The sequence below is a fragment of the Oncorhynchus mykiss genome, chromosome 19 (genome assembly GCF_013265735.2).
Source record: "Oncorhynchus mykiss isolate Arlee chromosome 19, USDA_OmykA_1.1, whole genome shotgun sequence".
Lineage (NCBI taxonomy): Eukaryota > Metazoa > Chordata > Actinopteri > Salmoniformes > Salmonidae > Oncorhynchus > Oncorhynchus mykiss.
Genome location: NC_048583.1, coordinates 31,866,876 through 31,894,701, shown reverse-complemented (window position 1 = coordinate 31,894,701; position 27,826 = coordinate 31,866,876). Strand labels below are relative to the sequence as shown.

General features: G+C 43.2%; 1 protein-coding gene across 4 annotated transcripts in view; it reads right to left on the bottom strand.

Annotated features, from left to right (window-relative positions):
- mgaa (MAX dimerization protein MGA a) overlaps positions 1-27,557 on the bottom strand; it is a 32,550-nt gene extending 4,993 nt beyond the window's left edge. Inside the window, exons 1-16 of one of the 4 annotated variants that reach the window (XM_036954649.1) lie at positions 27,457-27,557; positions 19,844-21,981; positions 17,878-19,759; positions 16,814-16,901; positions 16,625-16,735; positions 16,288-16,413; positions 16,027-16,140; positions 13,623-14,371; positions 13,142-13,418; positions 12,764-12,915; positions 12,539-12,653; positions 11,810-12,372; positions 9,370-9,673; positions 7,995-8,294; positions 2,729-3,699; positions 2,421-2,549 (exon numbers count right to left, since the gene is read on the bottom strand). In XM_036954649.1, coding sequence (XP_036810544.1) covers positions 2,421-2,549; positions 2,729-3,699; positions 7,995-8,294; positions 9,370-9,673; positions 11,810-12,372; positions 12,539-12,653; positions 12,764-12,915; positions 13,142-13,418; positions 13,623-14,371; positions 16,027-16,140; positions 16,288-16,413; positions 16,625-16,735; positions 16,814-16,901; positions 17,878-19,759; positions 19,844-21,909 — 7,947 coding nt within the window. In that variant the 5' untranslated portion in view covers positions 21,910-21,981; positions 27,457-27,557. Of the gene's footprint in view, positions 1-2,420; positions 2,550-2,728; positions 3,700-7,994; positions 8,295-9,369; positions 9,674-11,809; positions 12,373-12,538; positions 12,654-12,763; positions 12,916-13,141; positions 13,419-13,622; positions 14,372-16,026; positions 16,141-16,287; positions 16,414-16,624; positions 16,736-16,813; positions 16,902-17,877; positions 19,760-19,843; positions 21,982-26,769 lie in introns of all 4 variants that reach the window. The other 3 variants (XM_021573924.2, XM_021573925.2, XM_036954648.1) reach the window with 3 other exon arrangements.
- Positions 27,558-27,826: the final 269 nt, after the last annotated feature.

The window sequence follows — 27,826 nt, the reverse complement described above, 5'->3', positions numbered from 1 at the left end:
GAAATGCTTCTTACGAAGCCACTCCTTCGTTGCCCGGGCGGTGTGTTTGGGATCATTGTCATGCTGAAAGACCCAGCCACGTTTCATCTTCAATGCCATTGCTGATGGAAGGAGGTTTTCACTCAAAATCTCACGATACATGGCCCCATTCATTCTTTCCTTTACACGGATCAGTCGTCCTGGTCCCTTTGCAGAAAAACAGCCCCAAAGCATGATGTTTCCACCCCCATGCTTCACAGTAGGTATGGTGTTCTTTGGATGCAACTCAGAATTCTTTGTCCTCCAAACACGACGAGTTGAGTTTTTACCAAAAAGTTATATTTTGGTTTCATCTGACCATATGACATTCTCCCAATCTTCTTCTGGATCATCCAAATGCTCTCTAGCAAACTTCAGACGGGCCTGGACATGTACTGGCTTAAGCAGGGGGACACGTCTGGCACTGCAGGATTTGAGTCCCTGGCGACGTAGTGTGTTACTGATGGTAGGCTTTGTTACTTTGGTCCCAGCTCTCTGCAGGTCATTCACTAGGTCCACCCGTGTGGTTCTGGGATTTTTGCTCACCGTTCTTGTGATCATTTTGACCCCACGGGGTGAGATCTTGCGTGGAGCCCCAGATCAAGGGAGATTATCAGTGGTCTTGTATGTCTTCCATTTCCTAATAATTGCTCCCACAGTTGATTTCTTCAAACCAAGCTGCTTACCTATTGCAGATTCAGTCTTCCCAGCCTGGTGCAGGTCTACAATTTTGTTTCTGGTGTCCTTTGACAGCTCTTTGGTCTTGGCCATAGTGGAGTTTGGAGTGTGACTGTTTGAGGTTGTGGACAGGTGTATTTTATACTGATAACAAGTTCAAACAGGTGCCATTAATACAGTGGAGGACAGAGGAGCCTCTTAAAGAAGAAGTTACAGGTCTGTGAGAGCCAGAAATCTTGCTTGTTTGTAGGTGACCAAATACTTATTTTCCACCATAATTTGCAAATAAATTCATTAAAAATCCTACAATGTGATTTTCTGGAGAGAAAAAAATCTAATTTTGTCTGTCATAGTTGAAGTGTACCTATGATGAAAATTACAGGCCTCTCATCTTTTTAAGTGGGAGAACTTGTACAATTGGTGGCTGACTAAATACTTTTTTGCCCCACTGTATAGTGCCATAGGGCTCTGGTCAAAAGTAAAGCTGGTAATTGCTAGGGACCTCACAATATGATATTATCACAGTACTTAGGTGCTGATACTATATGTATTGTGATTCTAACTATTCTATATGTATTGTGATTCTAACTATTCTATATGTATTGTGATTCTAACTATTCTATATGTATTGCGATTTGATACTTGGATTTTATTATGATTTGATGTTCCAAACATATTGCTCATTATGTCTGCTGCAGAGAGACAAGAGAGAGCCATCTGTCATGGAAATAAAAGTGCTGAAAACAGGTTGGCTCACTTTTAAAAAATAAGATGGAGAACAAGCTATGGGATGAAAAATAACGGTACAGCCGACTATCGACAGGTAACGCTACAAGTCGATACTTGGGGTCAAAGTATCAATATATACTGGTCCCATGTTTCATGAACTGAAAAAAAGATCCCAGAAATGTTCCAAAAGCTTATTCCTCTCAAATGTTGTGCACTAATCTGTTCACATCCCTGTTAGTGAGCATTTCTCCTTCCCCAAGATAATTCCTCCACCTGACAGGTGTGGCATATCAAGAAGCTGATTAAAACAGCATTATCATTACACAGGTGCACTTTGTGCTGGGGACAATAAAAGGCCACTAAAATGTGCAGTTTTGTCACACAATACAATGCCACTGATGTCTCAAGTTGAGGGGGCGTGCAGTTGACATGCTGACTGCAGGAATATCCACCAGAACTGCCACCTCCGTCATCATTTTAGAGAATTTGTCAGTATGTCAAACCGGCCTCAAAACCGCAGACCACATGTAACCATGCCAGCCCAGGACCTCCACATCCGGCTTCTTCACCTGCGGGATTGTCTGAGACCAGCCACCCGAACAGCTGATGAAACGGAGGAGTATTTTTGTCTGTAATAAAGTCATTTTGACGGGAAAAACTTAGGTGGACCTGGATCCCAAATTGGTGGAGCTATGCTCTCCGAGGCCCACCAATGGCTGCTCCCCTGCCCAGTCATGTGAAATCCATAGGACCTAATGAATTTATTTCAACTGACTAATGTTCTTATATGAACGCTAACTCAGTAAAATGGTTGAAATTGTTGCATTTATAGTTTTGTTCAGTATAATATCGTCCAAAATAACATTGCGATATGCAACTGTATCAACCCCCCGCCCCCCATCACTAGTCAAAAGTAGTGCACTATATAGGGAATATGGTGCCATTTGGGAAGCACCCTTTAATTCAAGGGATTTTATTGACTTATTGGTGCTTACGTCGTTGAGGATTTTAATTTTAGCAGCTTTCTCGTCAAGTTCCAGTGTTTCCCTCAGCTGCTGGAAGCGTCCCTGGAGCTCGGAGCGTCGATGCCTCTCCAGCACGTTGTGTTTGTGCTTCAGCTGCTTCTACAGGACACGACAGAAAGGAGCGCTATCATGGGGTGCAAACTGCAAACTAGCATCTAAATTAGCCCGGGCCTACCCACACAAATAAGACAAACCAAGAAAGGGACAGACTACTCTACTGTTTAGGTGACGGAATATGAAAACAGACGTGTCTTGGATAAAGCTTAAAGAGTTCTTACACTGATGACGATGAGATCCTCTTCATTAACACAGGAATTAACACAATCCGTCTCATCAGATGAGTTGTCCCTCTCCTCATCCGTCCCCTCGTCCATGTCGTCAGAGTCGTCCTCATCCTCCACCGGATCCACAACCTCAACCTCCTTCCTCCTCTTCTTCGGTCGTCCTGTCCAGGTCTGGTGGGGTTGATTGACACAAGCCATCCTAGGAAAGAGCTTGGGGTCTACATTGGAGTTCGCTGACGAGATAGGTGTCGAAGTTGCATCTGTCTTTGGAACCAGGGTTATAGGGGGTCTGAGGATTTTGGGGGGCACTCGTCCCACCTCAGGCTGGATCTTAGGATCTGTACTGGAGTCTGTTGTGGAGATAGTGTCAGCTTTAATAAATTTAAACTTGTGGCTTACAGGGGTTTTTGTGCTTTTCTGGCAAGGCAGCATCCAATTATACAGCTCAGACGTGACCTTACAGTCTACATTGGAGTCCACTGTGGTGGTGGTGGCAGCTTGGACACCTGTTTCCATAACAGTCTTCGTGGGGAATTTGACAGTAATTACTGTGGTTTTCGGGGAAGGCTGCAGCACAGTAAAGCCCCCTACTATAGGCATGACCTTGGAGGAGCCCTGGGCTGGCTGGGCTGGCACCTTGGGACACTTGATGATGATGGGCTCCTTGTTACCCGTCTGAGGAACAATCTTCAAAGTGTACGTTCCGCTATTTGTCTCTGTGGGTGAGAGATTAACTTTACTGGTGTTGAAAGACTTGGAGCCTGGTATGGAGGAAGTGACTTCGGGAGGCGTGGTTTTAGGGGTGGTGGTGCTGCCTGGAGTCTTTGGGACAGTGAAAGGGACTAGGGGGACGGTGGTGATGGTGTTCTGCCATGTGGTGAGAGAGGTGGTGGAGGGGGAGCTGTTAAGGGTGGCTGTGGATCCCGAGGCCAAGCACGCAGGTGTGGTTAAGCTGATCAAACCCCCTGAAAAGAAAAAGGAGAAGAAGTTCTGCAACTTTCCAATTATTATAATACACAACAAATAAATGTTAATGTATTCACACAGCACTCATTCAGTGGAGATAATAACCTCACATTATACATAGACTACTATAGAACTCCCTGATCCGTCTAAAATGTTCAAATCATTGTTCCATAAAATGGTTATTAATTAACCATTTACATTGATTAGCGCCCAAATTGGAACGCAGTGGCTGTACATTAACATTCTATACATGACGTCAGAGCTCAGGGCTCACAGCTCTGTGTGGGTTCTGACTGACAGCCATTCTGAACTTTAGCACCGCGAGCGACAAGAAGATGCCCCATGCCTCCCGCTAATTGGGCAACTTAAAAAATAAAATTGTCTGAGTGTGGGAAATACTGTAAATTAAGAGGACTACATTTCTGAAAGATGAGACATTGAGGATTATAATAAATACCGCTTTGATGTTATACAATCAAGCCAAACAGTCTAAATGTGCACTTCACATTCCCATCGATTAAACGAATGTACTCTAGTGTCATCGTTTATGACAGGGTACCCCAACTGGCAGCCTGCGGCCAAATCTGGCCTATCAGCAATAGAATTTGGCCCCCCACTGCCCCAACATTTCATTAAAAAAAACAAATAAAACAAATCTCATATCCGAGATGCAAAAACTCCCAAATGCGATGTCCCAAGAAGGAAGTTACCCTACCTAAATAATGCAAAAGTTACATTTTAACTTCATTCATGAAGAGAGAGAATGCAGGAGACAGTCAACTAATAAAGCAGGCAGCGGACCATTTTGTGGTGCTGAAACGTAAAGCTGCAACTGCAGCGCAAACAATAGGTGAACAGCGCCTGGTGCTGAGAACATAGCTAACTTGTTATGCTAACTTGAATAGAGAAAAGGTGATTTTATGAGCGTGATCAGATCAAAATTATTATGTTATTGTCAATTAATTTATTATGTACTAATCAGATGTGTTAAAAATGTTGTTGAATCTGTAGTGTAGGCCAATTAATTGTGCTATTATTATATACTAATTACAGTTAGTCAGACGTTTACATACACTTAGGTTGGAGTCATTAAAACTTGTTTTTCAACCACTTCACAAATTTCTTGTTAACAAACTATAGTTTTGGAAGGTCGATTAGGACATCTACTTTGTGTATGACACAAGTCGTTTTTCCAACAATTGTTTACAGACAGATTATTTCACTGTATCACAATTCCAGTGGCCCAGAAGTTTACATACACTAAGTTGACTGTGCCTTTAAAGTAGTGGTCGACCGATTAATCGGAATGGCCAATTAGTTAGGGCCGATTTCAAGTTTTCATAACAATCGGAAATCGGTATTTTTGGGCGCCGATTTGTCGATTTTTTTCCCTTTTATTTATTTAATCTTTATTTAACTAGGCAAGTCAGTTAAGAACACATTCTTATTTTCAATGACGGCCTAGGAACGGTGGGTTAACTGCCTCGTTCAGGGGCAGAAAGACAGATTTTCACCTTGTCAGTTTGGGGGATCCAATCTTGCAAACCTACAAAAACAATCAATCATAATCACTAGTTAACTACACATGGTTGATGATATTACTAGATATTATCTAGCATGTCCTGTGTTGCATATAATCTGACTGAGCATACAAGCATCTAAGTATCTGACTGAGCGGTGGTAGGCAGAAGCAGGCGCGTAAACATTCATTCAAACAGCACTTTCAAGCGTTTTGCCAGCAGCTCTTCGTTGTGCGTCAAGCATTGCGCTGTTTATGATTTCAAACCTATCAACTCCCGAGATGAGGCTGGTGTGACCGAAGTGAAATGGCTGGCTAGTTAGCGCGCGCAAATAGCGTTTCAAACTTCACTCGCTCTGAGCCTTGGGGTGGTTGTTTCCCTTGCTCTGCATGGGTAACACTGCTTCGATGTGGTGGCTGTTGTCGTTGTGTTGCTGATTCAAGCCCAGGGAGGAGCGAGGAGAGGGACGGAAGCTATACTGTTACACTGGCAATACTATAGTGCCTATAAGAACATCCAATAGTCAAAGGTTAATGAAATACAAATGGTATAGAGGGAAATAGTCCTATAATAACTACAACCTAAAACTTCTTACCTGGGAATATTGAAGACTCATGTTAAAAGGAACCACCAGCTTTCATATGTTCTCATGTTCTGAGCAAGGTACTGAAACGTTAGCTTTCTTACATTGCACATATTGCACTTTTACGTTCTTCTCCAACACTTTGTTTTTGCATTATTTAAACCAAATTTAACATGTTTCGCTAAATTGATTTTATTTTAAAATAAAATCGGCCGATTAATCGGTATTGGCTTTTTTGGTCTTCCAATAATCGGTATCGGCGTTGAAAAATCATAATAGGTTGACCTCTACTTTAAACAGCTTGGAAAATTCCAGAAAATGATGTCATGGCTTTAGAAGCTTCTGATAGGCTAATTGACATCATTTGAGTCAATTGGAAGGTGTACCTGTGGATGCATTTCAAGGCCTACCTTCAAACGCAGTGCCTCTTGGCTTGACATCATTGGAAAATCAAAAGCAATCAGCCAAGACCTCAGAAAAAAAAAATGTAGACCTCCACAAGTCTGGTTCATCCTTGGGAGCAATTTCCAAACGCCTGAAGGTACCACGTTCAACTGTACAAACAATAGTGCGCAAGTATAAACACCATGGGACCACACAGCCATCATACCGCTCAGGAAGGAGACGCATTCGGTCTCCTAGTGATGAACGTACTTTGGTGCGAAATGTGCAAATCAATCCCAGAACAGCAAAGGACCTTATGAAGATGCTGGAGGAAACAGGTACAAAAGTATCTATATCCACAGTGAAACAAGTCCTATATCGGCATAACCTGAAAAGCCGCTCAGCAAGGAAGAAGCCACTGCTCAAAAACCGCCATAAAAAAAAAGCCAGACTACGGTTTGCAAATGCACATGGGGACAAATATTGTACTTTTTGGAGAAATGTCCTCTGGTCTGATGAAACAAAAATAGAACTGTTTGGCCATAATGACCATCGTTGTGTTTAGAGGAAAAACGGGGGCTCTCTTGCAAGTCGAAGAACACAATTCCCAACTGTGAAGCACGGGGGTGGGAGCATCAGATGGCATCACAAGGAAGGAAAATTGTGGATAGATTGAAGCAACATCTCAAGACCTCAGGAAGTTAAAGCTTGGTCGCAAATGGGTCTTCCAAATGGACAATGACCCCAAGCATACTTCCAAAGTTGTGGCAAAATGGCTTAAGGACAACAAGTAAGTCAAGGTCTTGGAATGGCCATCACAAAGCCCTGATCTCAATCCTATAGAAAATGTGTGGGCAGAACTGAAAAAGCGAGTGCGAGCAAGGAGGCCTACAAACTTGACTCAGTTACATCAGCTATGTCAGGAGGAATGGGCCAAAATTACTGCCCGAAACATTTGACCCAAATTAAACAATTTAAAAGGTAATGCTACCAAATACTAATTGAGTGTATGTAAACTTCTGACCCACTGGGAATGTGATGAAAGAAATAAAAGCTTAAATAAATCATTCTCTGTACTATTATTCTGATATTTCACATTCTTAAAATAAAGTGATTCTAACTGACCTAAGGCAGGGAATTGTTACTAAGAATAAATGTCAGGAATTGTGAAAAACGGAGTTTAAATATATTTGGCTAAGGTGTATGTAAACTTCCAACTTCAACCAAATGTTATGGACCGCTGACTATTAGCTCGTAAAAAATTGGGCCCGAGGCCAAACCTAGTTGATGAACCCTGGTTTATGATCACTATGTTTGATGTACAGTAACAAAATGACGTTATACCCTGGGTTGTCCTGAACAGAATGTGCCGATGTCTGTTATATTTTGAAGAAAATTTGTCGCGCACCACGCATCGGAATGCACTCGACTCCATTCAATGCGCACCAAAATTAGGATATGCTTCTCTGAATTTCCCTGTGACAGCTTAACACAGCAAGATCGTATTGTATAATTTCGCCAGTCATGTTGGCAATAAAACACGCTTTCAAATTATACCCACCTGACACAGATAGCAATTAATAAATGGACCGTTTTTTGGATTGCATAAAGTAAACAGTAATTCTGTAAAGACAGGGCTGCTAACATGGTTATGCATATGCTTTCCATATTTATTCTGCAAAAAACATTATTTAGCCCTATCCATATAAGACAATCCCCACGAGACTAAGGGGTTAACAGACCCAGTCTTGCATGTGACAGAGCAGCAGTGCCTTGGCATTAATATCGTCAACTGTCAGACACTCACCCTTGTTGCGCATGACGAGGTTGGGGTTGAGGGCCTGCAGCTGGCTGAGGGGAACCAGCTGGATTAGTTGTCCGTTGGGGTTCCGGTATAGGGTGGTCCCTGAGGCACTCCGCACCGGCTGCAGAACCATCCTCCGCCCTGCTGCGAGAGGGGTCAGGGGGATGAGAGGGGTCGGGGTCTGGGAGGTAGGAGGACACGCCATCCTGACAGCGTTACTGGTCCCTGGGTCAGGGAGCACCAGCATGGGGGGACTAGTAACCACTCCGCTGCTTGGGGAGGTCTTTGGAAGAGACACATCACCTAAAAAAACAAAGCTTTCTGTTTCTCAACAACGATGGAAAACAGCATGGATAAGAAGACGCACCACAAACAACCACGCACCGCACAGAACAATCACCACATCAGAGCAGCCCAGGATGAGATGGGAAGAGCTCAAGCACAGATTTGGGATATGGGCAAGAAGGGTGAAGATTTTAAACAGAGCTATGCTAGCACTATGCGCATGTGTCACGAGTCACGACCACAAACAGACAATATGAAAGTGGCAGGCCAAGGGACCAACGGTTAGCCTGTGGAAGGCTGGGGACTAAAGATAGCAGCACAAATAGATTAGAGGGGCTTTCTAATAATGGTGGCAGGACTGGGTGTACCAGTGGAGGAACCGGCATAAGAGCTACCTGAGGCTACCTCTACCAGAGAGGTAGAGGGCACGGCAAGCTGCTGAATACTACTCAACGACTGTGGAGGATCACTAGTGAGGAGCAGCCTCTGCCGTGAGGAGCTGATTTGGTTGACCACAAACCGTGTGAAGACCTTTCCCGCTGGGGGCAGGTTAGTCACTGTGGAGCAGAGATGGCGGTAGAGGTTCAGTGTCCCGCGACTTGTGTACATGTGTGAATCTGTCATGAATCTGATACTGCTAACAAAATTAAATTGCTCTGAGGGAAAACAGCTTTCTGCATCAGACTAAAAAACTAATTGTAACTGAACTATTAAAATGTTCTATACAGGATGGATGCCGATTGGCTGAAACAACATTCCAGACGTGTTTATCAGACAATATATCATGCAAAAAAATACTTGTTTACTGTTCTCTGTAGGTAACTGGTTTATAAAAGGAAAAATATTCCAATATTCCACTGCTTTGTGTCGTGCCTAAGAACAGCCCTTAGCCGTGGTATATCTAAGCAATAAGGCCTGAGGAGGTCAGGTATATGGCCAATATACACTACAAAAGTATGTGGACACCTGCTTGTAATTAGAGCAGTAAAAATACATGTTTTGTCATACCCGTGGTATACAGTCTGATATACCACGGCTTTCAGCCGTAGTACTATTATTCCAGGTACGATTAACAACAAAAAGTAGTTCTCACCAATGGACTTGGGGCCTGCAGCAACTGAAACGACAGAGGGAACACTGGTGGTGGTAACCATGGTAAGACTGGTGGTAGGAGTGGCTGTCAACTGGGCCGGTTGTCCCGTGGAGGACCTTGCATCTTCAGGGGTCTCTGAGGGGGGTGTGATGAGTTGTGATGAGACGGAGGATGCCATAGACGGCTCTGGACCGGTAGGCCTCCGTAACTTGCCCATGAGGTAAGCAGCAAGTCGGTTGGCTGGGTGCATGGCTCCCATCATGCCCAGTTGTAGCTTGGCATTGGGGTAGGACCTGCCATTCACCTACAGATACACAGGGGAAAGTGTGAGTAGCAATGGACCATGTGTATTCTCCTCAGAGCTAGAAATAGTGTGACTCCCAAATGGCAGCCTATTCTCTACAGTGCCTTCAGAAAGTATTCACACCCTTTGACTTTTTACACATTTTGTTGTGTTACAGCCTGAACTTAAAATGGATTAAATGTAGATTCTTTCCCCCACTGGCCTACACTAAATAACCCATTATGTCAAAGTGTGGAAGAAATATAAATCGCAACATGTAAAGTGTTGGTCCCATGTTCCATGAGCTGAAATAAAAGATCCAAGAAATGTTCCACGCATAAAAATCTGCTCAGATTTTGTGCACACATTTGTTTTACATCCCTGTTAGTGAGCATTTCTCCTTTGCCAAAATAATCCATCCACCTGACAGGTGTGGCATATCAAGAAGCTGCTTAAACAGCATGATCATTACAGAGGTGCACCTTGTGCTGGGGACAATAAAAGACCACTCTAAAATGTGCAGTTTTGTCACACAACACAATGCCAAAGATGTCTCAAGTTTTGATGGGAGCGTGCAATTGGTATGCTGACTGCATGAATGTCCAACAGAGCTGGTGCCAGAGAGTTGAATGTTCATTTCTCTACCATAAGCCACCTCCATCACTTTAGAGAATTTGGCAATACATCCAACCGGCCTCACAACTGCAGGACACGTGTAACGACGTCAGCCCAGGACCTCCACATCCGGCTTCTTCACCTGCGGGATCGTCTGAGGGGGGGGATGCGGAGGAGTATTTCTGTCTGTAATAAAGCCCTTTTGTGGGGAAAAACTCACTCTGATTGGCTGGGCCTGGCCTCCAAGTGGGTGAACCTGGCTCCCAAGTGGGTGGGCCTATGCCCTCCCAGGCCAACCCATTTCCCCAGTCATGTGGAATCCATTGATTAGGTCCTAATGGATTTATTTTATTGAAATTGTTGTATGTTGCGCTTATATTTTTGTTCAGTATAATAAATAATTTAAATCTGAATTAAAATGATCTGTAAAGGTCCCTCAGTCAAGCAGTGGATTTTAAACCCAGATTCAACCACAAAGACCAGGAAGGTTTTCCAATGCTTTCCTGAAGAAGGGCACCTATTGGTAGACGGGGGCCAATGGTGACTTTAAAAGAGTTAGAGTTGAATGGCAGTGAATACTAACCTAATTGACAGAGTGAAAAGAAGGAAGCCTATACAGATAAAAAAAATCCAAAACATGCATCCTGTTAGCAACAAGGCACTAAAGTAATACTGCAAAAAATGTGGCTGAACAATGAACTTTTTGTCCTGAATTCAAGATTTGCCACCAAACACACAACACGTTACTGAGTGCCCCTCTCCATATTTTCAAGCATAGTGGTGTCTGCATCATGTTATGGGTATGCTTGTAATCATTAAGGAGTTGGTGAGTTTTTCAGGATAAAGAAATAAACGAAATGGAGCTAAGCCCAGGCAAAATCCGAGAGGAAAACCTGGTTCTGTCTGCTTTCCAGAGATGAATTCACCTCTCAGCAAGACAATAACCTAAAACAGATGGCCAGTTGCTTACCAAGAAGACAGTGAATGTTCCTGAGTGGCCGACTTACAGTTTTGTCTTAAATCTAATTGAAAATATATTGAAAGACCTGGAAATGGTTGTATAGCAATCATCAACAACCCATTTGACAGAACTTGAAGAAATTTGAAAATAATAAATGGGCAAATATTGTACAATCCAGGTGTGGAAAGCTATTAGAGACATATCCAGAAAGACTAACAGCTGTAATCGCTGACAAAGGTGCTTCTACAAATTGACTCAGGGGTGTGAATGCTTACATTTAAAAATACATTTGCTACAATTTCTAAAAACATGTTTTCACTTTTTCATTATGGGGGATTGTGTGTTGACGGGAGGGAAAAATATATATTTAATCAATATTCAATTCAGGGTATAATACAACAAAATGTGGAATAAGTCAAAGGATAGGAATGCTTTCTGAAGGCACTGTAGTGCACTAATTCTGACCAGCACCCTATGCACTACATAGGGAATAGGGTGTCGTTCCACATCAATAAAGTAGGAAAATGAACTGATCATCAGATGTGTTTTGGAGGGGAACTCTAGGTATTTAAAATGCTTACCGTGACAAGTTCCTTGTCTGAGATTTCTGTCTGCTTTAGATTGGCAGTAAGGAGGCCAGCAGGAGAAATTCCTATTAAGAAAGGCAGGCCCTTCCATTTCAGACCCTTTTTCTTCCCCATAGCCTTGTTCTCCTGCTCTCTTTGCTTCTCCTCTGCGCATTGTCCTTCCTCCACCTCCTTATCTTCCCCCCTCAGCTCCTCCATCTCCCCCTCCTCTTCCTCCATAATTTCTTCATCTTCCTCTCTCATCCATTCCTCCTCACTGTTTGCCTCCTCCACTCCGTCTGGTCGCGAGACCTGAGAGATATGTACCTTGTAGTGGACAGAGCAGCTCTCGCCGTCGTTCCTCAGGGTCTGAGACACGGGTTTGATGAGGTAGCCTTTGACCCAGAAGGGGTTGGTGAGGTGGTCCTGGGCCATGTGCTCACAAACAATCCTCAGCACCAAGTTCCTGTCCGCCAGGCTCCTCCACTTACATTCAGACACGATCTCCAGACGCTTGCAGGGCTCCGTGTACTGGAAACCGTGGGAGGACGACTTCTCTGACTTCCTGGAAGGGCTCACTACATCAAGAGACAAAGTCAACAGCCATTAGAAATACATTTCAGGGCAGGCTATGATTGTTGGATGCAACTAATTATTGACGTAGATTATGGACTGATAGATATAAACCGCAGACAGATGTTTGGAATTAAGAAAATTATGACAAATTTGATTACGTGAACTTACCTGGTGAGGAGTCTATTGGTTGGCAGTGGTTGTCAATGTCCTCAGGTCGGTTTGTGCTCTTGCTTTGAAACACACGCACTCTGGCACATGTCATGGTCCCTTCCTCCGCTCTCACCTGCAAAAAATTCACCTTTAGAAAAGGCAGGGGGGTAAGAATAGACACACCACTTTTACAGTGGTGTATCTAACACTTATGGATAGATAAGACTCCCTTCTACGACACACCACTGCTGGAGACTCTTCCTGTAATGGAAGCCATGGAAGACAGACTGGTGTTGGGGCGAAGAGGGGCTCCGGGTCCATCTCTCCATCGTTGTGCTTCCACAAAGTTCTCACACGCCGAGCTGGTTCTGATACTGTCTCCGCCTCTCTCAGAGCTAAAGTTAGGAAATAATCCGGTAAATGAGCAGAAATGAATACAAAATATGTCATTTAATTGCAACATTAGGAAGGACACATTTTGCGACTAGTGCATCAACGTATTTCATCTAATGTAGTATAGAAAAGTTGTTTCTGTATGGAAACTATTTTTTCAACTTTATTTATTTGAACCAGTCATAGAGCTTCATAACTCTGTTGTTTTTTAAACTAGAGGACACTCACTATATGCCATCCTCATCCGCTTTCTCTTCTTGCTCTTCTTGGACGGGCCCTCTTCAGACGCACTGGAATCTGGTCCTTTTAAGTTTTTGAGCACAACCACTTTCTGCCTGAGGCAGCTGCAGCCAAATATACACTCAATCTTCCCACAGTGGGTAATACGACGGTCCTGTGCCAGGCTGGCACACACACAGCCCAGCCGGCAGAACGCATTGAGGCAGGGAGGAGCACTGCGCTTTACAATCTTAATGGGAGCTGTAGGATTCTCACAAACAAAGCCCTGAAGAGAAAAGAGGAAAGTAAATGCAGACAATTAAGTGCTAGTATGGTATCTCAGGGATACCATTGTAGAGCTGGTTTAAACACTCACAAAATAAGATCGAAGCTATTAATGTGCTCCAAAATGTCTATGCTCCATCATGTCAGACCCCAACAAATGAGTCAAATAGCAGATGTAATGGTGTATGGGTGCAACTGATCTTACCGTTGAAGTGAAGAGCGAGGTGAGGGCAACTGTTGCCCTGTCCTCTGTGATACAGGTCTGATGCTTGCCCTCCCAGACAACCCCGTCCTCCAGCTCCCTCTGTCTGAGAAAGGCCTTGGTCAACCCAGGAACAACAACCCTGGTCTCAGCAGCGGCAGACTCTGGCTCTGAGTCACCCTCCACAGGAGCCAGGTCAGGGGGGGGTGGCTCTTCTACCTCTGGCCTCGACACAACAGAGTTTTGCGCTGGTGGAGGAGTCTTGACCCTCGGTTTCCTCTTAGTCCTTTTCACAGTTTTAATTGTGTCATCGTGGGCGATGGCCGGGGCTGCGTGATCCATCAATGGCGGTGGCGCAATTTGTAATGGTGTTGGCGCAGAAGTTGGTTTAGTTCTGCTCTGCTTTGAGCGTTGTTTCTGTTGCCTTTTTTCAGATTTCTCAGATTTTTTAGGTCCTTTGGATGCGAGGGGCAGTCTGTTTTTTTTGGATGGGGGGACAAAGGTGGTAGAAGGTGCCGGTGCCTGTTTCTTCAGCACACTGTCCAGGGTTCGGACGTAGCTGGTGCTCTTGGTGGGCAGCTGGTAGGTCACAGGGGTGACGACGGTGGTCTGGGTGAAACTGGCAGCTCGCTCGTCGATGAGTTTGCCTTCGTTAGCCAGATACTCATCCAACATGTCACTGCAGAAGGCCGACAGGTTCTTCGGGACCACATCAGAACTCGGGCCATCTTTAAAGCCTATTGGGCTACATACTAGAGTAAAAACAAGAAGATGGAATATTGCAGACACTGGTTAATGTAAGGCCTTTCTCAAGACATCATAGCCAGAGTATGTGAACAGAGCGAGAAAAGGAGAGTGCCCAATTTGACTGGAGCGTGGAGCGAGATTCCCAAAGGCTGGAGAGTCGGCCTTCTCGACCACTCCAATTTCACTCCAGTGGCGCTCCCTTCACAAGCTCGAGCATGCCCGTCCCAGCATGCATTTGTAGGCTACTTGTGTGCTGCTAAAAGCCCCTTGCTTTAGCTACCGTCATGGAGTTCTCTAAATATTTTCATAAAGAATCTGATCAAATACATATGGTACTAAAACAAGGAGACTTACAAAGAGAGAGGGATTATCTACTTAATTGTAAGGATTGGATGTCACATGCTAAACTGTTAGGTTACAGACCGGATGCCATTGTTCTACGCACAGAATATGGAAGTTGTTACACGCTGGCTACATCAAACATCCACATAAAAATAATCATTGTGGAATCTGTAAAGACACTTATCCCAAAAGTATGATGGTGTACTTACTACGTGCACATGCTAAAAGAAAGGATCGAGGTGGGTAGATAACTAAGTGTGTCATTGTAGCAAAGTCATGATAAACTAAAATCAGATCTCTTAAACGTTTGGTTCATTTTGTTATCTATACAATAGGCCATAATTGATTTTGGCCCCTTAGGCCTGGCATATTCCCACGTTCAATGAGCTTTCCGTTTTGATTGGGTTATTTTGCCTAAAACAACTTTAGGCATACCTATAGAAAAAAGAAAAAATAAAACTCTGCATCTCTGCCCAGCCTGGCCAAAGGGGTGTTTAGCATGCCCAGTGGCTTTGCCAGTGTGGAGAGGGTATTCTCCGCTGCTAGCCCGGCTGTCCAGGCACCGTCACATGAGCCTGAATCCACAGACTGGTCAAACTTGTTTCTAAAAATGAATTCAAAAGGCACTAATAAGTCATTTTTCATTTAATTTGTATTTAATTCTAAGTAAGTCACAGTCTATATGCGCAATTTATAGACTATAATGATTTAATACAACAAAATGTTGTTTAAATACTGAGCACTTTATGTCCATAGCGGCCTATTGTGTCACACTCGCAAATGCTTCACAATGTATTTCTTTGTAGGTTATAGTCTTGAAATAATTGAAATAACATAGCCTTAATAATTCATTTACATTCCTTCTTAGGGTCCCTGTCTGGCTCCTGACTGATTTAGAGTGTTTACATGCTGTTTAATATGACATGTAGCCTATTTAAAATATAATTTTAGCTTCTTACATTCACCTTTTCATGTTTATTCAAATACTTTTCATTCAAATCCTTATGGTTTGGTTTCAATAGTTAAAAAACAATTGGTAGTTCCACGTAGTCACACAAATGGGTGTTGGTTAAATTGTGATTTTAATGAATGGGAGCATTTTTGGAGCGGGAGTTTTTTTTCTCCTGCGAGTGTGGAAAGGACATGGAGCCGCTCAACTCCACTCACATTCTCCGGTCAGAGCTAAAACGTCAAGAATAAACAGTCTCAACTGTATCCTCTCTTCTTGTTTTGTCACCATTAAAGCACCATGCAATATTTCCGACAAAGGACTAGCTAATCGAATCAGAAAATAAGGATTCTTATGTAAATATTATACCATCAGGCTTGGCGGATGCTGAGGAGTCTGAAGGGACAATCTTATCTCTCCAGCCTTTGATTTGGGTGAAGTCTGTTGTCTTGCCCGTCCTGGAAACAAAGGGAACTGAACCACCTGGGGGGGGGGGAAAGGTATAACAATTAACAATGTCTCCTTTTAATATGTATTAACTTCTCCTCATAAAACCCTAAACGGGTTACTCAACAAATACTCTCAACCATTTGTCCAAAACAGAAACTCTAATAACAAACGACTACTAACTTGGAGATGCCAATCCTGCAGTGCTTGGTCCTAAACATAGCATGGGTGGCGGTAGAGGTAGACGGACGCCTAAGTATTGCAGGTCGATGACCAGAGTGGGATCCAGTAAGCTCATCTTCAGTCCAACTTCAAGGAAGACAGATGACAGGTAAGCGATCTTCAAGTGTAGACTATGCATCATGAAAAAGCATTCTACCATCATGAGTAGCATTAAAGACGACGGGAACACTGTCATGAAAAGCAAAGTGGGACATTACCCATGCTAGTGTGCAAGTAAGTTGTCGAAAAATAAATAGTAAATACTCTTATCATTCACTGCCATTTATTTTGGTGTTACCTTCTTGCAGCACAGGATGAATGACCTGCCGATGCTTCATAACCTTCAGATCGTCCAAAAGAACCTTCTCGAAAGCAGCTATTCTTCCCTCTGTGGTTTCAGATCCTCCGACTGAAAGACACATAGTTTAATAGATGTCACATAACAGCAGCTTGGGAACATGATGGATCAAATTGTTGTTTTCTGTACCATTCTCTTTCGCCTCGGGGGTTTTCTCAGGTTGTGCGGTTGCCGTCTCACGAAATGCAGGCTCTCCTAGGTGGACTTCAAGTGCTTCCTGTAATTTATAACACTTTACTTTTTACATTTTATTTCACCTTTATTTAACCAGGTAGGCCAGTTGAGATCAAGTTATCATTTACACTGCTTGGCCAAGATAAAGCCAAGTGTGACAAAAACAACACAGTTACACATGGGATAAACAAACGTAGTCAATAACACAATAGAAACATCTATATACAGTGTGCAAATAATTAAACATGTGACACTTTACTTGAAACCAATAGATATAGTGAATGCTTTGTTCCTTGTTATGAGCACGTATAAGCCCTCATGTCTTATTATACAGCTTATAATATGCTGTATTAAATTGTATGCTGTATTATATTGTACTGTATTGCATTTTCTTTTTAAATAAAGTGTGGACTGTTGAATTTTTTTTTTTTAAACGTTCCTTTATTCACTTTATAACAAATATAACCAAAGCAAGGTTTTCCTTGTTAAAGATCTACTTGCCTCTTAAACAAGAACCGAGGAAACACAGGTGGCACAACATGAAATAACGGTAACACTTTACTTGAAGGGGGTATACATAAGGAATTCATAACCCCTTTCACAGGTTTGGAGTAGCAAAGGGTCAACAGTTAGTGACAGTGAGCGTTGTGCATCTTCTCTGGTGATCTCTCAATCTGGGTAAACAGCCCTTGGAATTATCCAATTTAATGACAAACTTTTCTTTGACAATATCCGGGAGAAGGTGGATCTGGTGTAAAGAGTGTACCTGGCCTGGATCAAGTTCTGGCCAAAGCACCAATTGTAATTGTCATGTTAAGACTTACATATTGTTCTCTGCCAAGATAAACCAAAAACATGTGTTCTTAGGACAACACTTGTGTATAATTGTGGTACGAAGGTTGTTATGAATAACCTGTAACACTCAACGAGGTTGTAAACAGTTTCATAAAGGTGTTGTAAAGTAAAGTGTTACCAAAAATGCTGACAGATGGAAATACATTTAACAATCTATGTGTTACCTTGGAGGTGAAAGAGACGAACAGCTGCTCCTCAACTTCCTCCAGGTTGGGCTGCATGGTGACATCTGTGGGTCCCCCAATCACTGGGAGTGGATCACTCTTGGCAGATTTCACTCCTGTCCTAGATCTCTTCTTAGATCTCTGGGGTTTAGTGCTCTGGGTTGGCTGACTAGAACCAACTGGTAGAGTAGAACCAACTGGTACACTAGGGGTAATTAAAGTTGGGACATGAGGACATAGGACAGGAGCCGCCTCACTGCTTGGAAAGTCTTCCGTCATCTCAAGTTCATCAGAGATTGAGAAAAAGTGAGTGAGGTCGGCAAGTGAAGGGGTTGGTGACAATGGGTCGGGACCTAACGATGAAAAAGGAGATAACTGGAATGGGAGTGGAGACGGTGTAGAAGGGCGTGTTAATGGTTCATAATTGACTTGAAATGATGAGGCGGGGTCCAGGGGAGGTGAGGATAAGCCAGGGTCCAGAGCAAGTGAGCCAGGGTGAGAGTTAGATGAATATGAGACTGCCTCAAAGGGTAATGGGTTAAGGTGAGCGGAAGGCAACAATGGGATAAAGGGTGTTGTTAAAAAAGGATCAGGGGCAGGTAGTGCTAACAGTGATGCATGTGATGAAAGTTCGGAGGAGAGTACAAAAAGGTTCGGGGACGGTAATTGTTCAAGGGCTGGGAATGACGAGGTAGGTGCAGGTACGGATGGGGCTGGGACCAGTTTCAATTGAACAGGGGAAGGTAAAGGGGGCTCAAGATCTGGTAATGATGCAGGTGATGATGGCTCAAAGCCACCTAGTGAAGGGCCAGGGGATAATAACAATGGGGTACACTCAGGTTTCAAAGTGGCAACACTAGCTGTTGATGACAGCGCAGGGGCATTTGAGGGATGGTCAGAGGTAAGTGATGATAGGTCAGCCGGTAGGTTCAATGTGACAGGTACAGGGGATGGCAGTTCTTGGGCATGGGATGACAAGGCAGGGGCTGGTATTAATGAGTCGGGGGCTGGTAACAATGGGTCAGGGAATGGCGACATGAGGGGTGGAGTGGGGGATGATAGTGTAATGGATAAGGTAGGTTCAGCGACAAGTAACGACTGATCAGCAGTAAGTGATACTGGGTCAGCTTCTGGTAACAATGAGTCTGTGGCAGGAACCAAAAAATCTGTGTTTGGGACTGAAATATCGGTGGGTACACCAGCATAGTCTGTGGTTTGCCCAGTGGGGTCAGTGGCTCGAACTACAGAATCACTGGCTGGAAGAACAGCATATCCAGTGGGGACCATTGCTGGACCAGTAGGGTCAGTGGCTGGGTCAGTAGTTAGAACAGCAGAAGATGGGGATGAAGTAGAAGGCAAAGGAGATTTTGGTTTGGTCCTAAAAGGTCTGGATTTCGACTTCAACTGTTGAAGGTAGAGTGCAAGCAGGGGCAAAGGCACAGGTTCAGGTCGTTTGTGTGGTTTAGCCTTCCCCTGCTGCTGTTCATCAGAACCTGTCCTTTTTGCTTCAGAGCTCACTGAGGAGCTTTGGGAAGCCTTTTGACTGCTTTCAACTTCATCTGCTGAATGGTCATTGATAGACACAGGGGTCTTCACAGGTTCCTGGGACTGAGATGAACAGAGGTGGTCCTTTTCACTGTCAATCGTATTCCCATTATCCTGGGGTCCCACCTTTGTAATAGTTTTCGACAACACGTCAGGAATCTGGGAAAAATTGTAATTCACAGCTACTTCCACAACTTTGCCTTTGGCAACCATGCCCTTAGTGTCTGTTTGCTCAACATTGCAAGCTGTATTGGTTATCTCCACATTGCACCTTCTTATTTTCAGATGACACTCCCGAATCAGCTCAGTGAAGTTACTTTGGGGAGGACCTATTGTACTGTTCAAAAGATAAATGCAAAAGATTAGAAGTACATTTTAAAGTAAAGAGCTAACATGCAGCTTACTGAACTTGAGAACTTACCAGGAACTTTGATCAGTGGACTCTTTCTTGCAGACTGACTTTTCACTGTCTGCAACTGTAGCAGTTTGAGCATCGGAGGTAGTGAGTCCTTGATCTGCTACTGAAGTCTTCAGGAAGTTGCGTTTTCCACGCAAAGACTTTCGGGTATTTTTCACAGGCTTGCGCATCTTGGGAGATATGGTTTCATCTTTCTTCATCTTGGAGGGACTTGATTTCTTGCAAGAGCTGGGTGCATGATCATTAACACTTGACTTGTCAGATTCTCCAAGTGTAACATTTTGAGCATGAGAGCTGAGGAGTCCTTGATCTACCGCTGAAGTGTCTTTAAAGTTGCGCTTTGCCATCAAAGACCTCAGATTACTTCTAAGAGGGTTGAATTCCTTCTGAGATGTGGTTTCTACTTTTTTCAACTCATTGGAGGGACTTGATATCACCTTTGGAGTGCAGTAGCTGGGCCCAATAGAGTTGACCCAGGACTTGTCATTGTCAGCAAGTGAAACATTTTGAGTATCTGCGCTGAGGACTCTTTGATCTAGTGGGGAAGTGTCTTTAGAGTTGTGTTTTGCCATCAAAGACTTCAGGTTATTCAGGCTTTTCACAGGCTTGAGTTCATTGTTAGATCTGGTGTGGTCTTTTTTCGACTCATTTGAGGGACTTATTTTGACCCTGGACTTGTCACTTTCTGCAAGCATAACATTTTGAGTATCGGAAGAGAAAAGTCCTTGACCTGCTGCAAAAGTATCTTTAGAAGTGCGTTTCCCCATCAAATACTTAAGATTATTCAGGCTTTTCACAGACTTGAGCTCATTGGGAGATTTGCTGGGGTCTTTCTTCATCTCATTGGAGGGACTTGATTTCAGCATTGAGCTGGGTCGATGGCTGTTGACCTCAGATTTGTCACCAAATGTAAGGGTGACATTTTGAGCATTTGGAATGAGGAGTCCTTGATCTACTGCTGAAGTGTCTTTAGAGTTGCATTTTGCCATCAAAGCCTTCAGGCCACTGAGGCCTTTCACAGGCTTGGGCTCACTGGGAGATCTGGTTTCACTGCCTGCAGGTGTAAAATTTTGAGCATCCGTGCTGGGGAGTCCTTTATCTACTGCTGAAGTGTCTTTAGAGCTGTGTTTTGCAGCCATTAAAGATTTCAGGCCATTCAAGCCTTTCAAAGGCTTGAGTTCATTGGGAGAGCTGGTTTCATTCTTCTTCGAATCATTGGAGGGACTCGTTTTCAGCTTTAGAGCCCAAGAGGGTCCACTTGCAAAAGGGTTGAAGTCTGCTTTAAACTGAGACATGCGTAAGTTCTGGTAGGCTGTTACAGCAAAGAACTCAGTCTGGGGAAAGGTGAAGGTTATTACGTCATGCCCATTGAGCTGAATATCCTCTGTAGGCATTTCAGCTGAGACCACATGGAGGTGCGGTAAGTACCGGTGCATTGGGTGCAAAATGACATTACCCTCCTGGTCCATGGTGTTGTCAGTGAGCTTAAGCTTGTAGAATGAAACTGGGTTCTGCATCCATTGGTGACCAGAAGATGGAGAGTCTGGGTGGATGAAGATCCGTCTCAGCATATGGGCTTCTGCCTTTCCACTCATTTTCCAATTTTGCCCAGTCCACTTGTAACGTTTGTTGTCCGCTGGGTTGATATCCATGAGCAGATTGTACTTCTGGAAGGGATCCAAACCAGAGATGCGAAAGCGGCAATAAGGGAACATTCTCCGGCCTTGTTTGGTTACTATCATCTCAGTTTTGCATCTGAAGAACTCATTCCACATGTTGTTGCTGTCCAACATCACCTTGATACCTCTGCGGGTGCTCTCTGGTGGTAAATTCTCTGGTTGGTTATTAGAAATGACAGTGGAGTTCATTGTAAGAGCAACACCCATTGCAGAGCCTGGAGTGGATGTTGCTGCAATATTTGCTTCCTCATTGGCTACAACTCCACTTGCCTGCCCTGTTTTTAGGGCACCAACTAGGTCAGGGGGAGAGGCAGTCGAGTGCAGTGCCATGGGCGCAGCTGCCCCCTCCTCATTAAGAACCATTATTTTCTTCTTCTTGTTGGCGGCCATGAACTTGTCACGGTCTTTTTCGAGGGCAGGACGCCCTCTTACATCTGTCTGTCCATTTCTTCATTCTGCATCCTAAAACAAAAATAAAGCGATTTAGCATGATAAAGATATAATCATGAATATCTGACATCAAAAGGCCAATCCACATTAAAAATAAGAGAGGAAAACAATTAGCAAATGAGTTACCAGGCTATTACCAATTCTCTAGCTAGCCAAATCACCTCATACTGCTACCTTACATTGACAGATCTCTAGAGTATTCTGGCATGCTAGCTGTTATCATAGACGTCCAGCCCTTACACTAATGCTAGTTAGAGCTGGCTTGCAAAACTACCTCAAACTTCCTTCATAATGGAGGCAAAGACATAAAAATTGTATCTATGAGTCCACCTGATAAACGGGTTCATTGCCAAAATCACAAAGTATCCCTTTAAGCTTTGAGTGGAACTATAACATTCCCCAGGGCAGAAAGGAAGATGTACAGTGCCTTATGTTACGTTACAACCTTATTCTAAAATGGATTGAATACAATTGAAATCCTCAGCAATCTACACACAATACCCCATAATGACAAAGCAAAAACAGGTTTAGAAATGTTTGCAAATATATTAAAAATAAAAAAACGTTTATTTTTTTACATAAGTATTCTAACCCTTTGCAATGAGCCTCGAAATTGAGCTCAGGTGCATCCTGTTTCCATTGATCATCCTTGATTGGAGTCCATCTTTGGTAAATTAAATTATTGGACATAATTCGGAAAGGCATGCACATCTGTCTATATAAGGTCCCACAGTTGACAGTGCATGTCAGAGCAAAAACAAAGCCATGAGGTTAAAGGAATTGTCCGTAGAGCTCCGCGACAGGACTGTGTCAAAGCACAGATCTGGGGAAGGGTACCAAAAAAAATGTCTGCAGCATTGAAGGGCCGCAAGAACACAGTGGCCTCCATCATTCTTAAATGGAAGAAGTTTTGAACCACCAAGACTCTTTCTAAAGCTGCCGCACGGCCAAACTGAGTAGTCAGGGAGGTGGTCACTCTGACAGAGCTCTAGAGTTCCTCTGTGGAGATGGGAGAACCTTCCAGAAGGACAACCATCTCTGCACCACCAATCAGGCCTTTATGGTAGAGTGGCCAAACGGAAGCCACTCCTCAGTAAAAAGGCACAGCCCACTTGGAGTTTGCCAAATGGCACCAAAAAAAAGATTCTCTAGTCTGATGAAACCAAGATTGAACTCTTTGGTCTGAATGTCTGGAGGAAACCTGGCACCATGAAACATGGTGGTGGCAGCATCATGCTGTGGGGATATTTTTCAGTGGCAGGGACTGGGAGACTAGTCAGGATCGCAGGCAAAGATGAACGGAGCAAAGTACAGAGAGATCCTTGATGAAAACCTGCTCCAGAGAGTTCAGGACCTCAGACTGGGGCGAAGGCTCACCTTCTAACAGGACATGACCATAAGCACACAACCAAGACAATGCAGGAGTTGCTTCGGGACAAGTCCCAATGACCTTGAGTGGCCCAGCCAGAGCCTGGACTTGAACCTGATCAAACATTTCTGAAGAGACCTTAAAATAACTGTGCAGAAATGCTCCCCATCCAACCTGACAGAGCTTGAGAGGATCTGCAGCCTCAAGTCTACCCAAGAAGACTTGAGGCTGTAATCGCTGCCAAAGAGGTACTTCAACAAAGTACTGAGTAAAGGGTCTGAAAAAATTTTATTTCCCCCATGAGCAAAAAATGTATATAAACCTGTTTTTGCTTTGTCATTATGGGTTATTGTGTGTAGATTAATGAGGGGAAAACAATGTAATACATTTTAGAATAAACAAACAAAATAAAGGAATAAGTCAGGGGATCTGAATACTTTCAGAAGGCACTTTATATCTAGATTTTTTTAAAGTTCTCTCTAAATAATAATTGTTGTTGTACAATTAAAGATAAAATACACTGCAGTATAAACAGACAGCAATAATCTAATGAATCCAGGGTTTGTGAAGTTATACCTAGGATAAATAGAAGCCTTGGACTCGGTTCGACATGACCGAGGGATCAGCCAATGAAGTTGGAAGTCCAACCCAGTTGACTACATTAAAATGGTGGAAGCCTTCAATGGCTCTGCCCATGCTAAAACAGCCTTTTGGCCACTAGAAGTCCCACTCTATCCGTCTCTATGGTACCGTCTAAAAAGAGTCTCCGGTACTTTTTTTATACTTTTTAGCCAGCAGGTCTGAACGTAGCACTCACGAGCCAAAAGTGATCCCCAACAATGGTGTACTACATCGCATATATACAGATATGTGCACGTCAATTAATCCAGGGATTGTTATACCTAGGATAAATATGAACCTCCCACGACCATAAAACCACCTAATAATATAATTATTTCATCAAAATTGTTTAACTTCCTTTTTTGCAATAACTGATCTGGCTTTCAGGTCTATGAAAAAGCCCTTTTTTGTTACAAATTTAACTAGAACCATGCATAATACACATTCACTAATAATGACTAACTTATTGTAGCAGGCATTAAGGCTTTAGAAAATTTACACAGGTCTCAACAACCTCAAGCCCACGTGCTAGCGATTAGCCAGCTAATCTTTACATTTCAAATTTAGCCAAATAGGGTCAGTTTGCTAGCTAACAAAGTTGAACAGTTTAATTGTTATGAACACACCCTTCTGTCTGCCTCCAACTATTTGAAAAGCATGTTAGCCTGTCCACTATTTTCAGGTGCTGAAATCAAGTGGCCTACCTTATTTCTCAGAATGAAGAGTTGCCAATTCCTTATATAATTGTGTCTTATACTAGACAGCTAGTATAAGACTGACTAAAATACAGATAACGGTACGTGGTACCAATGCTGTGCGCGACAAACTGAACATTAATTTTCCAGAACCAATGTTCGTTGATACTCTCGTTTTAGTAGTGTATGATCTGCACGCAATTTGGGTAGTTGAGGCATGCTGAGGTTCTGTATAGTAATCTATGTCAGCCATGTTAAGGGAACAACTCAGGACAGTTAGAGGGACCGTGAAAGGGGATGTTATGTTATGCATAACAAATGTGAAACGGTGATGCAAATGTGTACACAATACACATTATCTAGTTTCACATTTGTTATGCATAACATCTCCTGTCACTGTCCAGAGTTGTTCCCTTAACATGGCTGACAGACTACAATACAGAACCTCTGCATGCCAAAACTCAAATAGCGAGGTGAAACCGCTTGCCAGAGAGGAAGATGTGATCTTTCAACTTTGTTGGCGTGAGAGGCAGGGTGAGGGGCTTGGTGTGTTTGTAAACCAGAGAGATAGAAACAACGCGAGAGGATTCACTCTCGCTAAAAATCTGTCCAAAAGAAGGCCAATGCATTTCTATGAGCCTGCCTTCCCGTCTTGTGCACAATGACCCCCATTGTTAGGACGGAGACGAGACCCAAAATACAAGAGAACAAGTGGACATGAACGCTCATAAAAACAAAAAATAACAAAAACCTTTATTCTCATTAAAAAACATTAATTCGCTATATCGCCCAGCCCTATCGGCCTTTAACGGTGTGGAGGCTATTTAGGTCAAATATTAGAATGGCAAAAAAATAAAAAATTCTAAGCGTTGAGAAATCACAGTTTTACATGCATTTCTCAAAACATTTGCTTACTTTGGAAATACGACAAATTATTTACAAATTGTGACTACTAAGCTAAATTACAGCATAGTATAAAAATGCATGAGTCATAGATATTTGGACATTATGCAACTATGAATAAATACATACCAAAATGTATCAATAGATAATGAGCAATAAAGTTCAACACAAAAAAAGAAGCACATCAAAGAACTGGAGATCAGTCTTGTAATTTAATCATCAAAACGATAACACATGAACATGCATTTAATTAAACTCCCAGTTTACTACTGATAGCTAAGGAAATTGATTGGGTGGCAGGGTAGCCTAGTGGTTAGAGCGTTGTACTAGTAACCAGAAGGTTGGAAGTTCAAACCCCCGAGCTGACAAGGTACAAATCTGTCGTTCTGCCCCTGAACAGTTATTAACTGACTTGCCTGGTAAAATAAAAATATGTAGGCCTATTATTGAAGTAGCCTAGGCAGCCGATCCCATACATTAAAATGGCGCTGCCATGCTAAAACGGCCTTTTGGCCACTAGAAGTACCCCGCATCCCATCTCTGTTTCATAAATACTTTTTAGCTAGTAGTTCTGAACGTAGCACTCACGAGACAAAAGTGGTCCCCAAAAATTGCATACTACATCACATATATGCAGATATGTGCACCACGTCATTGAGCGCTCCCTCTCTCTCTCTGCTGTGTACCTCACTGGATAGGCCTTACTAGCAGTCACTCAAATGCGGGAAATGTAGGGAAAATGGCATGGTACAGCTTCAAGAAAACAGTCGCTTTCAAACTATGGATTTCATTGCTTATTGAGGTAAAACAGTAATTTGGTTAATAGATTGTGCATGTATGATCTACACTGACACATCCAGCCCAAAGCCAGGGGTTTAGTTGGCAAAGTACATCTTTAATAAAACAAAATGCATCACCATTTTCAGACATCTTATGTTGCACAACCTTGGCTGAACGTCCGAGAATCCTAAAATGGTGTTGGAAAATAGTGTTTTATTAAGAAGGTGCACATTTGAATGGAGGATGCTTTATGTACGAGGAATCCTAGACCATAGTGCAGGTCCAGCGCCCAGCATGGCTGCCTAGGCTATTATTGAATATAATTTAGCCTCCCTCACGTGGCCTGAAAAATAAGACAAAATCATATTGTTCACAGGAAATGTGATGTTTTGATCGAAAATGGACACACTAACAAAAATGTCGTCGACTTACTTGAATAATTCGTTTCAGGGTCAAGTTATGAAATAACAGCCTACTGTAGGGTACTTGAACCTTCTAATGTTATAGAGAAAACGTTTGATAGGACATCTCGAATAACTACCGTGTACGTATGCTACTGACACAAAGCGTGTCCATTTCTAAAAGACAGCGTTAATATCGTGAAATCAAAGAACTCACGGCGGCCATTTTGCATTACCATACGAGACAACCCTGGTAAACAAACATGATCCTGGCGGACCTACTGTATTGCCGGCGCACCGTAATCGCATACATTGTGGTGTTTGTTGACTACACAAAGTTGTGGCAAGAATAGGTTGTCCTCTATCCTTTACTTATAAGTAGAAATCCTTCTTTGAAAATGGCCTCGATGCCATACACTGCGGCGACTAAAAACGTGGCTTGGGCCTGTAAGGCCTAAGCACTTAAGCCTTGCCAACAACACGATCGAATTCAATGGCGCCTGATTCCCAAGTCAACATGGTGGCCACATCCTCAGACTAGAAAGAGAAGACTTGGAGCTTGCAATACCAACATTGTCTTTCTCGACGGGATCATGTGCCTCACTAAGCACATGAATTACCTTTTGCACATTTTAATGGATCAAAATATGCGATGGTGGTCGTCGATTCCTTGTGTAATCCCTTCCTTTTCCTCAATTGAAAGCATAATATACAGTACCTCGCATCTCCCATCTGGAAGAATCATGCGTGCTGTAAAAAGACGTCACAGCTCCGCGGATGCACGTTCAGATCATTCTGCGCAGACTCAGCGTCTTCGTGTCACATGATTCAAAACGGAGGGAGAACATGCCTGCTGAGGTGGTACGGAACGCCGCCATGTGGAGATTTGAAACTCCCCGCTTTTTGGTAGGTGGCCTTCCAACGAAGACAGAAGGTTGGGGTATAAATATAATCAAAGTTGAACATGTCGACTGTACACGTAACGACAGACAAAGTTTATGGGCATGCTTATTCGGGGGACATGTGCTTGCCAACCAGCTCTAACCAGATTGAAACTGTCAATGCAAGAATTTACCTGCGACTTGGCT